Genomic DNA, 14,182 nt, shown 5'->3' on the forward strand with positions numbered 1-14,182 from the left:
TACTTATGTGATATGCTTGAGTGAAAGTAGACTGTTTTACGCCATAACAAATCAACAATTTAGTGTGCGTTTTCTGTAAAGCACAAGCCTTTGATATTCAAACCACATCTTACAACCACATGTGACTAGTTTGAACTAGCCTAATGTTCCCACTTTGTATGTCTATCTGACTATGTTCACCAGGGTGCTGGGGTTGGTTTTTGTAGGAGATCGCCATAGCTGATATACCTGTTCTCTTCTGTTTCTCTGCCCCCCCTCCAGCTGTTTGAATGTGTGATATGGTTGTGGAATGCTCTGGTGAAATACACTGCTCTACTGTTGTACTGTATACTCGTGCACTCTGAGTTAATGATGATAGAAAACAAATAAGATTTCCCTTGACATCCTGGCCGACGTAAACATTCAACACCACGGCATTAGACCTTCAGTATCCGTAATGCAAACTGTACAAATATTTACAATATTGTAATCACTTTGAGAGACAGTAAAATCGTATTATGAATTGAATATTAGAATGTAATATTTTCCCATATTTACAATGAAATGAAAGACTCCTTTGCAAATAACAAACAAAAGAGTTTAATTCAACAGTATGAAAAGCTGAGTGGCCTCTAGTTTCTAGGAATTTTTCCAGCATGTTTACAAGGAATTGTATTATATTTCTGACAAACATAACAAACTGTAGTCTGTGCCTCTTGGCCATATTTGAGCTATTTGAACAAATTGCAAGCTCTGCTAAGCATTTGGAATTTTCCAGACTCCTCCCCCCCCCCCCCCCCCCCCCCCACCTTATTCTCCTGATGGCTGTTGTCTTAACTCAAGGCCAGTTATCTCTCACAATATGGGAATGTAATTCTAAACTTACATGGAACCCAGGGAATGGCGGTTTTCCCGAAGATATGGGTCCCAAGTTCCAGACAAGTAGTGAACATCTGCAACTGATTTGAGCCAGGAAACCCAGGCAGGCCGGGCCAACATCTCTTTCCTTTCACACGGAGGCCGGCCAGGCCGGGCAGTGAGATACATGAAACAGGGCATGGACGTCAATGGACCGAGACATCAGGCGTGCTTCTTCCTTCCAGAGATCCTGACCACCGTGAATGATCATCCTCCTGACATGGCAACGGGAACAGACCACTTTCACCCTCCATGGACTTTTGCTATGCGCCAACACATTATTACCATCATGTTCCTCCATGTATGTTACAAGAGATGCCTTGTTAAAGAACAATTGTGACGGTCATTCTTTGAAAGGAAATATGCCACCATTTTCACTGCAAAGTGGAGCTTTGAACGTTACAACGTGTTTACAGTTTTCTCCTATTCAAACATTAGGCATTAATTAAGTCCACTGATATTTATTACTGTGGAACAATAAATCAAATGTTTCTGAAATTGAAAATAAAATGGTCAATTCCAAAAACGAAGATTTTGATTTATTTTAGATGGTCAAAAAACAGCAATTCTGTTGATATTGAATGCTTTTCCCCTGGAGCCAACCACCTGTATCCCCCACACGGCACAGTTCAGACATTGGTGATCTCTACATTCTTGTAGGTGTGCATGGGACTTCCCTTTGTCCTGGGCACAGCCTGCACCCGTGCCTCTCTGGGCAGAGATCCACAGCTGCCATGGTAACCAAGGCCCCGCCCAATGGCGATCTTTGGGTTAAACCGAAGAGGACTCTGGGAAAATGAGAGGAAGAATAAGTCAAAACAGAATTCATACCCAGTGGAACAGTCCAGCCTAATTTCGATTAACTACCATTTGTCGAGACATCTTCATAAATAAAATGGTTAAAGTTGCTTCTTCTTACCTTGCCTGACCTTCGTCTCATAGACACTATCTCCTCGTTATAGCGGCTAACAGCAGAAGAGGATTGTGGTGGGGCTCCCGTTCCCGGCACTTCACAATCCTGCTCCACACTAGTTTGCCTAGGAAGAAGGGAAGAGTCAATTAACTTCACTGCTATAAATTCAACAAAACATTCTACTTATTGCCAAGGAGCTTAAAAACATACATGACATAGGGAGACCAATCACCTGGCAGGGATGGAGAGAGCCTTCATCTCCTCATACATGTGCCGATGAAGCATATGTTTGTGGCTGGGGATTCCCAGGGCCTTGGCCATGGCATCTGCATCAAATGAGGGGTCCAGAGCCAACACAGCACCATGGACTCCCCTGCCATGAAGACTGTCAGCATACTCCTGACCAGTGAGACATAGGGACATAATGTTATCCAACAAGAACAATGGCAAGCAAACAACTTGGCTAAATTTGCCTCAAACTTCCCTATCAGGATCTAGTGTATACACCAGTCTCTATTGGTCCAAAACGGAGACAGTCTGAATGGAATCCAGGTGCATTCTGATGTTTCTGTACTAGGAAAAGGACCCACTTTTAGGTCTATGTCTCTGATCCACTTTATGACTCTGTGGCATGTCCAAACCACTGGGTCCTGGTCCTTGTGCTCACACTGGGCTCGGCGAGCCTCCAGGACCTGTACACCAACAACACACACATACTGAACTGTTAATGTACTGTTATAAAACAGTACGATCACTACTGTACGGTTACAAAAGTACGGTTACTACTGTACGGTTACTATGGTTACAACAGTAGAGTTACAGCAGTACGGTTACTACTGTACTGTACTACTGTACGGCTGCTACTGTACCGTTACTGTACCGTTACTACTGTACGGTTACTACTGTACCGTTACTACTGTACGGTTACTACTGTACCGTTACTACTGTACGGTTACTACTGTACGGTTACTACTGTACCGTTACTACTGTACGGTTACTACTGTACGGTTACTACTGTACCGTTACTACTGTACGGTTACTACTGTACGGTTACTACTGTACGGTTACTACTGTACCGTTACTACTGTACCGTTACTACTGTACGGTTACTACTGTACGGTTACTACTGTACCGTTACTACTGTACGGTTACTACTGTACGGTTACTACTGTACCGTTACTACTGTACCGTTACTACTGTACCGTTACTACTGTACCGTTACTACTGTACGGCTGCTACTGTACGGCTGCTACTGTACCGTTACTGTACCGTTACTACTGTACCGTTACTACTGTACGGTTACTACTGTACGGTTACTACTGTACGGTTACTACTGTACCGTCACTACTGTACGGTCACTACTGTACTGTCAGTACTGTACGGTTGCTGCTGTACGGTTGCTACCGTACTGTTACTACCGTACTGTTACTACCCTACTGTTGCTACCGTACTGTTACTACCGTACGGTTACTACCGTACTGTTACTACCCTACTGTTACTACCGTACTGTTACTACCGTACGGTTACTACCGTACTGCTACTACTGTACTGCTACTACTACTGTTACTACCGTACTGCTACTACTACTGTTACTACCGTACGGTTGCTACCGTGCGGTTACTACCGTGCTGTTACTACCGTACTGTTACTACCCTCCTGTTACTTCCGTACGGTTACTACCGTACTGCTACTACTACTGTTACTACCGTACGGTTGCTACCGTGCGGTTACTACCGTGCTGTTACTACCGTACTGTTACTACCCTCCTGTTACTTCCGTGCGGTTACTACCGTGCTGTTACTACCGTACTGTTACTACCCTACTGTTACTACCGTACGGTTACTACCGTACTGTTACTACCGTACGGTTACTACCGTACGGTTACTACCGTACTGTTACTACCGTACGGTTACTACCGTACTGTTACTACCGTACGGTTACTACCGTACTGTTACTACCGTGCGGTTACTACCGTACTGTTACTACCGTACTGTTACTACCGTACTGTTACTACGTACTGTTACTACCATACTGTTACTACCGTACTGTTACTACCGTACTGTTACTACCGTGCGGTTACTACCGTACTGTTACTACCGTACTGTTGCTACCGTACGGTTGCTACTGTACCGTTACTACTGTACGGTTACTACTGTACTGTTGCTACTGTACGGTTGCTACTGTACGGTTGCTACTGTACGGTTACTACTGTACGGTTACTACTGTACGGTTACTACTGTACTGTTACTACTGTACGGTTGCTACTGTACCGTTGCTACTGTACCGTTGCTACTGTACGGTTGCTACTGTACGGTTGCTACTGTACGGTTACTACTGTACGGTTACTACTGTACTTTTACTACTGTACTGTTACTACTGTACGGTTACTACTGTACTGTTTCTACTGTACGGATACTACTGTAATCACTCCACAAATACACCGGGAGGAGAGGCTGAGAGGTCACTAATGTCACAGTATTGATAATGAACACAGGTCTGACCTCTTTGTCGAAGTTGAGCAATTGCAGGAGCTGGATGGCCAGGAGCAGGCTGGTTTGGTGGGAGTGGGTGGTGATGTTCAGGAGTCTCTCCAGGTCTCGTCGGCTGAGGGAGTTGAGCACCCGGCCGTCCACCAGTTGGCTTTGGAAGGCTTGGGAATACTGGGGCAACCCGACGTCACTCAACCAAGATTTGGCAACCCAGTGATGGTCCATTTCAGCAGCCTTTGATAGCCTAACATTTGAGACGGTCATACTCAGCAATGTGTGTGCATACAGGCCTGTTTGTGTGTGTGTGTGTGGATGTTCCAGCTCACCCCTGGCCAGACTCTGCCTCCCTGTAGTCCTCGATGGCGAGGCGTAGCTTCCTGCGGTGCATGGGGTTACTGATGCCCAGTCCCAGCTCCAGGTCCTCGTCTGTCAGCCCCAGCAGCACCTGCAACCAGGGGACACCCACCCAGAGCACTCTTATCAATATACACCTGCACTGCACAGCACTCACAGACTAAAGCACAAACATGCAAGCAAGCATGGACGAGGAAATACTAGATCTAATGCAGATTCTATGAGGAAGGAAAGCATGCCGAAATCCCGGTTTTCCTGGGAAGATGAGGGATTCTTAGTATCGCTGTTACCGTCATTACAAGCTTTGTAAAAACAAGTCCGGAAAGCAGACTTAAAGTGGATGGGTACTTGTTACATGTTGAATCGTAGAGGCCATACCTTCCCGCTTTTGACGTTTTCCGAGCAAGCACGAAGGTACATGGACATTGCCATGACAACCTCCAGCCAGGCTTGTACCGCCCCTGCCTTCCACAGTGACATGGGTGTGTTCCGAGTGAGCTCCATCTGCTGGAGGCGGTCCAGCTGCTCCTCTCCGTCTGATAGGCTGGGTTGTTGTGTTGATAGGCTGGAGAGGCTGTCAGAGTCTGTCAGGATTGGTCAGGGGAAGTAGAAGTACAGGACAGGGGAGGGGTTTGGGGTCAAAGGAATTGAGAGGCAAAAATGACTCATCCAACTCATATTGAACAGTAGAAAAGGGAGGATATATAACTGTGTACCTAGGCTATTACTAATATCCCTCTGTAAAATGTTGACATGCCTACAATATGTACGGTCTACTGAAACACGTGGGATTGTTGGACGACTCCCAACAACCTGTAATGTCCCCCGGCATCTAACATGCCATTTCATGACAGGAGTCATTGACTGACAGAGGGTCTCAAACCAGAGACCAGGAAAGTGTAAAAACTGCTTTAGGACTATTAACAGTCAGCCACTGCTCTATGTAGCCAGAAGATGGTGCCAGAGTAATTCACAACAGCAGAGTATTATCGAGGTCTCTCTACAGTCTAGAGTACTGATTCGATGCCCATAATGAGGACATTAATGAATGGCTCATCACACTACAATTTATATTACAAAGTGAGAACTGGTGCCACAACTGAGCAGGTGACTCAAGCATTGACAAATACAGGAAACATTTTATGAATACAACTATTAGTATGCATTTCCTAAAGTCAGTCTATGGTTTTACTGTTCAGCAAATGCTGTGTGAATTGGGTTAAGGTTTGAGTTTGAATGTCTGAGTTTGAATGATAGGTTGGGGATGGAGTGACTTTTAGTCACTAGGGGCAATGATTAAATATTGAGATACAGTAGAAACACGACACATTATTCATAACTAACATCTGCTGTGAATTTACAACCTGTTTAAACAAGCTTCCAACAAATAAGTACTCTGCAAAATCCCGGATGATTTAGCAAGTGATCAGCAAGTGTTTCTTCAACCTTGTCAACATGCTGAGAGTGAGGCCTACAGAAGTACAATCTCGATGAATTGTTCAGTAGCACAGGTCATTTCCCTTCAGCATGGTTTAATGAATGATCCCCACAGTGTGGAAACAAACACTTGGTAAATCACAGACGAGGGTATCTTTTCTGGGGAGTGAGGGAAGGAGGGAGTCACCATCCAACATGGCCCAGAGAGGAAGTGTTGAGAGGGGCACCAGGACACAAGAACAGATTAGACATGGAACAGAAAAACGTCACATGGATACTTTGGTTGCTGGTTTTATTTTAAAATAAGATTTTTATTTCAATCATTTATCATGTTCATTTTTACCCTAGAAGTTACTTCCTGTTCTTTAAATAAAATACTTAATAGATTTACTCTTTTATGCAACATCTCCTGAATGACAAAACATTAAACAGATTATTATCGTAATCACAAATGTAAGAAATGAGGAGGGGTTGTATGCTAAATAGCAAAACAAACAGAAAAAAATGTTAATTGCATCCAGAATGATGCAAGAGAATGAAAAATGGGAATGGGTTTTGTTTCGGGGGGTTAGCGTATACGAACAACAGAGAACGCTTGAGGTTGTTATTTTCACTGCTAACTAATAGATTCCTAACCAAAGCAGCACAGATAATCATGCAGGGGTTTTAGTGCACAGTCCTATGCTTACCGCTGGCACGTTAGATAGTTGTCAACTCAATAAGGACAAAAGCGATCTTACAAGGCATTGCTAACAGTGACCCACATCTACTCTGTCTCTGTTCTGTTTGATCAAAGACCAAAAGTGAACCTTTGGCAATTTAAAATGCGTTTAAACAGTGTGTGTGTGTGTGTGTGTGTGTGTGTGTGTGTGCATACGAGTCACAAACATTTAATTATTTTGTGTGTTACATTTTTTTTTGCTTCCTGTTGTAAAACCATTGTTTTGGAACCTTATTTTGGTTTTCAGCATTCAGTCTAAGAAATGTTTATGGATCGATCAAACACATCTACAGGCTGGGCAGGGTACTGTAAGTCTTTAACGATTGATGTCTGAAACATTCAGCATGGGTAGAACAGAGCAGGAGGCCTACACAAACAAGCACATATTAATAATCTAGCTAGCTAGCATTCCCATACTCCTAAACCTATCTCTATACAAACACACTATTCAGATCACACACTGGCACTCACAGCATCATCCTATTTAATGCTATCCTATTTGTCAATGCTGCCCAGTGGGCTATTTAAACGTACTGTTCCTCCCCTATTATCCAATATGACAGAATAAGCAATAAGGCCTTCCCCCCCCACAGCTGTAGTAGGTTCTCTTGTTCTACAGTGGCACAACAAAAGGTAGCTTCAAAGTCCTTACTGTTGCTGTATAGCGGGACGATTCTGAAACAGCGGACAAACTGGTCCACTGTGAACTACAATATCAAATGTCCTTATGATTGTCATATTATTAACATTTAGTTTCAGTGTCACGCTCAGAGACATGGTTGGTCCATACACTTCAATGTTTTTTTTTATTACTAAATGATACCAGTGGTCCAGTATACTTCGGTTCGGAGCAGGGTTGTGCTAGTATGTTTAGTCTCCAGTTACAACGTGGAGGGTATTCCTCATTCATATTTTCATGAGAATGTCAGGAATGGGCCAAATAAGACTGGGATGGGAGGATTCTAAATAAAACAAGTCCAGAAATATGATAAAAGCAACTCTAAAATAAAACAGTTATCAGACAAAATACATTTACAAACACTAGGTGCAGAATTACTTCTATTTACATATGCACAGCTGTCCTTCAAGTCTCCAGTTATAAAAAGAAACTTATATTTAAGACAAATAAAAGATAACACAGCATAAACATGTCAACGCATAACAATCCTGTCTATATATTTATATGCATGTAAACATATATACATATGCATACATGTACATCTATAAATATATATTTAATTTACATACATACATTTTTGAGGATAATGTACATTATCTGGGGGCAGCAGTTGTCTCTCTGGTTTTTATTTTGGGAACAGGCGGCACACACACACCCATCCACACACACAGACAGACACACATGGATGCACTCGCGCGCACGCACGCACACACACACACACACACACACACTTGCATGCACACAACCAGACCCACACAGAAATCCACACACACCATCACCAGTCGGCATCCTCCTCTATGTAATAATCAGGGGTGGATGTACCATCAAACAGGCCCGGGTCCATTGACTTGCGCTGCTTTCCCCGAGCAAACACCCGGGACAGGGAGCCCAGACTCATCTTCTCCTTCTTCTTTGTCTTACGCTTCTGGTCCTCCAGGTCCTCCATAGACTAGGCCAGGGGAAGGAGATAGCGGGAGGAAAGAGAGAGGGAGGGCAGGAAGAGAGAAAGAGGGGGCAGAGGGGAGTAGGAAAGAGAGAGGGAAGAGGACACACAGACATTCAGGTTAGTAAATGAACCGGGAGATTCTCTCACAAACAACTTGCATATGAAATCACAGAACTACAGTAAACTAATACTTTAACAGAACTAAACCAAGGGAAAGAGCAGGCAGAGAAAAGAAAGACAGACAGAACAGAGAGGAGTACAGAAAGATACTTATAGAGAATTGTGGAGGTGTGATTACTTGGTCGGGGAGGCCAGGCAGCTCTTACATTGCAGAGGGAGTGGGTCCGGTGGCGGGGGGAGTTGATGTCGCTTGGGGTGGACGACCGATCCCCGTCAGCCGCTGACGCGTCCGAGATGATGGAGGGCTGGCGGGAGTGACAGGGACTGATCCTGACCACCGCTAGAGAGGAGACACACACATTAGACACACTGACTCCTCAATACAGTAATGGTTGTGCTGTTTGTTTGTTTGTTTGTTTGTTTGTTTGTTTGTTTGTGTGTGTGTGTGTGTGTGTGTGTGTGTGTGTGTGTGTGTGTGTGTGTGTGTGTGTGTGTGTGTGTGTGTGTGTGTGTGTGTGTGTGTGTGTGTGTGTGTGTGTGTGTGTGTGTGTGTGTGTGTGAGAGAGAGAGAGTGAGAGAGAGAGAGAGAGAGAGAGAGAGAGAGAGAGAGAGAGAGAGAGAGAGAGAGAGAGAGAGAGAGAGAGAGAGAGAGAGAGAGAGAGAGAGAGAGAGAGAGAGAGAGAGAGAGAGAGAGAGAGAGAAAGAAACAGGTGAGCCTACCCTGGCGGTCCACAGTGTGTCCGTGGTAGAGGGTCTGTTGGCTCTGGCGGATGGCAGCGGTGAGGGGCAAGTCTCCCTGCATCGCCCACTCCTGACTGCCGTTCACCACCGGCTCTGAGGGCATGGCCAGGGAGTGGCGTTTCGGCACATCCTTAGTCAACGTGGCCAGGGACTGTTTCGCCTGGCATAAATACACACACAGGGTGGTAAGATAGTGACACACACACACACACACACACACACACACACACACACACACACACACGTGTTAAAATATGCTAACACAAGCATTTCGCTACACCCGCAATAACATCTGCTAAATACGTGTTTACGACCAATAACATCTGCTAAATACGTGTTTACGACCAATAACATCTGCTAAATACGTGTTTACGACCAATAACATCTGCTAAATACGTGTTTACGACCAATAACATCTGCTAAATACGTGTTTACGACCAATAACATCTGCTAAATACGTGTTTACGACCAATAACATCTGCTAAATACGTGTTTACGACCAATAACATTTGATTTGAAATATGCGTTTACGCTTCATATTTGGCACAGCACAATGTGTTGAAATGTGTGTGGGATTAGATGGGACAGATCACTCCATAAAGGTTAGCATAATTCTCTGTCTGTGAGCACTTGACAGTGACAAAGATATAGTCTTTTAGCTTTGATAAATCTTATCAGCTGCTGCTGAGGGTAGTGAGGAGCTAGCATAGCCCTACAGAGAAGGTGGGCTGGCTGTTGACTGGCAGCGGAGAGGAATTAAGGACATGGAGTGAATAATGAGGCCATCTCTCAGTCAGACAGACAGACAACAGGCTCTCTAAGGAGCTCCGCAACCAGGCAGAGAATGCATGAATTCCGTTACAGAGCAAAACACAGCATGTGTGTGTCAGTGCATATCAGCGTGTGCGTGTCACATTTCGTGTGTGTGTCTGTGTGTGAGTGTACGTGTGTGTGTGTGTGTCTCACCATTGTGAGCTCAGCCTCGAGCTCTTTGATGCGGTTCTCCTTCATGTCCATGTGAGAACGCAGGATGCAGGCCTGCTCTGTAGCTTCTTTGGTCTGCCTCCTCAGATCCCATTTCTCCCTCTCCAGCAGGTCCTTCTCCTTAGCCAGGGCCTTCACAGCATCCTCACTCTCCTACAGTAGAGCACACAGACACTGTCGATCTTCAGAGCATACACTGTAGTACTGCCTTAAACCAGTGTGTGAGCACTTGACTGCTCAATGAATCCCAGTTATATTAAGTCAAAATACTTGGAGTGTATCTGGCTACTGTATGTATAGGGATTGTAATGTACCTTACGCGGCTGGTCGTAGTTGAGTGTAACGTACCTTATGGTGCTGGTCGTAGTTGAGTGTAATGTACCTTATGGTGCTGGTCGTAGTTGAGTGTAATGTACCTTATGGTGCTGTATGTAGTTAAGTGTAATGTACCTTACGGTGCTGGTCGTACTTGAGTGTAATATACCTTACGGTGCTGGTCGTAGTTGAGTGTAATGTACCTTACGGTGCTGGTCGTAGTTGAGTGTAATGTACCTTACGGTGCTGGTCGTAGTTGAGTGTAATGTACCTTACGGTGCTGGTCGTAGTTAAGTGTAATGTACCTTACGGTGCTGTACGTAGTTAAGTGTAATGTACCTTACGGTGATGGTCGTACTTGAGTGTAACGTACCTTACGGTGCTGGTCGTAGTTGAGTGTAATATACCTTACGGTGCTGGTCGTAGTTAAGTGTAATATACCTTACGGTGCTGGTCGTAGTTGAGTGTAACGTACCTTACGGTGCTGGTCGTAGTTGCGTGTAACGTACCTTACGGTGCTGGTCGTAGTTAAGTGTAATGTACCTTACGGTGCTGGTCGTAGTTGCGTATGAAGTCTCGGAGCTGCTCCTCCCGGCTCTCCAGTGTGGTGTACAGCTGCTGCATCTGGTTCACCAAGTCGGCCTTCTCCACCTTCAGACGCTTACGGTCAGACTTCATAGCTGTGGGGGGACACAGACACACACACAGACACACACAGACACACACACACACACACACACACACACACACACACAGACACACAGACACACAGACACACACACACACACACACACACACACACACACACACACACACACACACACACACACAAATCAGGGCTAATGGCTTTGACCAAAGGTTGGGTCAAATATGCAGTTGCAGTGCATTCGGAAAGTATTCAGACACCTTCACTTTTTCCACATTTTGTTACGTTACAGCCTTATTCTAAATTTGATTAAATTACTCTTTAACCTCATCAAACTACACACAATTCCCCATAACGACAAAGCAAAAACAGGTTTTTAGAACTTTTTGCAAATGTAAAAAAAAATGTAAAACAGAAACAATTTACTTACATAAGTATTCAGACCTCTTGCTATGAGACTTGAAATTGAGCTCAGGTGCATCCTGTTTCCATTGATCAACCTTAAGATGTTTCTACAATTTGTGGTAAATTCAATTGATTGGACATTATTTGGAAAGGCACACACCTACAGTTGAAGTCGGAAGTTTACATACACCTTAGCCAAATACATTTAAACTCAGTTTTTCACAATTCCTGACATTTAATCCTAGTAAAAATTACATGTTTTAGGTCAGTTAGGATTACCACTTTATTTCAAGAATGTGAAATGTCAGAATAATAGTAGAGAGAATTATTTATTTCAGCTTTTATTAATTTCATCACATTCCCAGTGGGTCAGAAGTTTACAACTTGGGTCAAACGTTTCGGGTAGCATTCCACAAGCTTCCCACAATAAATTGGGGGAATTTTGGCCCATTCCTCCTGACAGAGCTGGTGTAACTGAGTCAGGTTTGTAGGCCTCCTTGCTCGCACACACTTTTCATTTCTGCCCACAAATGTTCTATGGGATTGAGGTCAGGGCTTTGTGATGGCCACTCCAATACCTTGACTTTGTTGTCCTTAAGCCATTTTGCCACAACTTTGGAAGTATGCTTGGGGTCATTGTCCATTTGGGAGACCCATTTGCGACTAAGCTTTAACTTCCTGACTGATGTCTTGAGATGTTGCTTCAATATATCCACAAAATGTTCCTTCTCATGATGCCATCTATTTTGTGAAGTGTACCAGTCCCTCCTGCAGCAATTCACCCCCACAACATGATGCTGCCACCCCCGTGCTTCCCGGTTGGGATGGTGTTCTTCGGGTTGCAAGCCTCCCACTTTTTCCTCCAAACATAACATTATGGCCAAAGAGTTCTATTTTTGTTTCATCAGACCAGAGGACATGTCTCCAAAAAGTAAAATGTGTCCCCGTGTGCAGTTGCAAACTGTAGTCTGGCTTTTTTTAATGGTGGTTTGGAGCAGTGGCTTCTTCTTCGCTGAGCGGCCTTTCAGGTTGTGTCGATATAGGACTTGTTTTACTCTGGATATAGATACTTTTGTACCCATTTCCTCCAGCGTCTTCACAAGGTCCTTTGCTGTTGTTCTGGGATTGATTTGCACTTTTCACACCAAAGCACGTTCATCTCTAGGAAACAGAACACGTCTCCTTCCTGAGCGGCATGACGGCTGCGGGGTCCCATGGTGTTTATACTTGCGCACTAATGTTTGTACAGATGAACATGGTACCTTCAAGCATTTGGAAATTGCTCCCAAGGATGAACCAGACTTGGAGGTGTAAAATGTTTCTTCTGAGGTCTTGGCTGATTTATTTTGATTTCCCATGATGTCAAGCAAAGTGGCACTGAGTTTGAATGTAGGCCTTGAAATAAACCCACAGGTACATCTCCAATTCACTCAAATGATGTCAATTAGCCTATCAGAAGCTTCTAAAGCCATGACATAATTTTCTGGAATTTTCCAAGCTGTTTAAAGGCACAGTCAACTTAGTGTATGTAAACTTCTGACCCACTGGAATTGTGATACAGTGAATTATAAGTGAAATAATCTGTCTGTAAACAATTGTTGGAAAAATTACTTGTGTCATGCACAAAGTAGATGTCCCCACCAACTTGCCAAAACTACAGTTTGTTAACAAGAAATTTGTGGAGTGGTTGAAAAACTAGTTTTAATGACTCCAACCTAAGTGCATGTAAACTTCCAACTTCAACTGTATCTATATAAGGTCCCACAGTTGACAGTGCATGTCAGAGAAAAAACCAAGCCATGAGCTTGAAAGAATTGTCCGTAGAGCTTCGGGATAGGATTGTGTCAAGGCACAATATTTCTGCAGCATTGAAGGTCCCAAAGAATACAATGGCCTCCATCATTCTTAAATGGAAGAAGTTTGGAACCCCAAGACTCTTCATAGAGCTGGCCGCCCGGCCAGACTGTCCAATCGGGGGAGCAGGGCCTTGGTCAGGGAGGTGACCAAGGACCCAATCGTCACTCTGACAGAGCTTCAGAGTTCCTCTATGGCGATGGGAGAACCTTCCAGACGGACAACCATCTCTGCAGCACTCCACCAATCAGGCCTTTATAGTAGAGTGGCCAGATGGAAGCCACTCCTCAGTAAAAGGCACATAAAGAACACTCAGACCGTGAGAAACAACATTCTCTGGTCTGATGATATTTGGACAAAATGCCAAGCATCACATCAGCAGGAAACCTGGCACCATCCCTATGGTGAAGCACGGTGGTGGCAGCATCATGCTGTGGGGATGTTTTTCAGCGGCAGGGATTGGGAGAGTAGTCAGGATCGAGGGAAAGATGAATAGAGCAAAGTACAGAGAGATCCTTGAAGAAAACCTTCTCCAGAGCGCTCAGGACCTAAGACTCGGGTGAAAGTTCACCTCAAATCAAATCAAATCATATCGGTCACATACACATGGTTAGCAGATGTTATTGCGTGTAGCGAAATGCTTGAGCTTCTAGTTCCGACAGTGCAGCAATATCTAACAAG

At 44.3% G+C, this 14,182-nt stretch overlaps 1 protein-coding gene across 1 annotated transcript in view; it reads right to left on the reverse strand.

Moving 5' to 3' along the window:
- Positions 1-1,354: 1,354 nt before the first annotated feature.
- LOC139413312 (kazrin-like) overlaps positions 1,355-14,182 on the reverse strand; it is a 157,260-nt gene continuing 144,432 nt past the window's right edge. The window contains exons 6-17 of the mRNA XM_071160527.1: positions 11,140-11,276; positions 10,264-10,434; positions 9,277-9,457; positions 8,763-8,896; positions 8,313-8,439; positions 5,032-5,237; positions 4,626-4,744; positions 4,312-4,543; positions 2,401-2,502; positions 2,043-2,209; positions 1,817-1,934; positions 1,355-1,685 (exon numbers count right to left, since the gene is read on the reverse strand). Of these exons, the coding sequence (XP_071016628.1) occupies positions 1,527-1,685; positions 1,817-1,934; positions 2,043-2,209; positions 2,401-2,502; positions 4,312-4,543; positions 4,626-4,744; positions 5,032-5,237; positions 8,313-8,439; positions 8,763-8,896; positions 9,277-9,457; positions 10,264-10,434; positions 11,140-11,276 (1,853 nt within the window). The 3' untranslated portion in view covers positions 1,355-1,526. The remainder of the gene's footprint in view (positions 1,686-1,816; positions 1,935-2,042; positions 2,210-2,400; positions 2,503-4,311; positions 4,544-4,625; positions 4,745-5,031; positions 5,238-8,312; positions 8,440-8,762; positions 8,897-9,276; positions 9,458-10,263; positions 10,435-11,139; positions 11,277-14,182) is intronic.

The sequence above is a fragment of the Oncorhynchus clarkii genome, chromosome 7 (assembly GCF_045791955.1).
Source record: "Oncorhynchus clarkii lewisi isolate Uvic-CL-2024 chromosome 7, UVic_Ocla_1.0, whole genome shotgun sequence".
Lineage (NCBI taxonomy): Eukaryota > Metazoa > Chordata > Actinopteri > Salmoniformes > Salmonidae > Oncorhynchus > Oncorhynchus clarkii.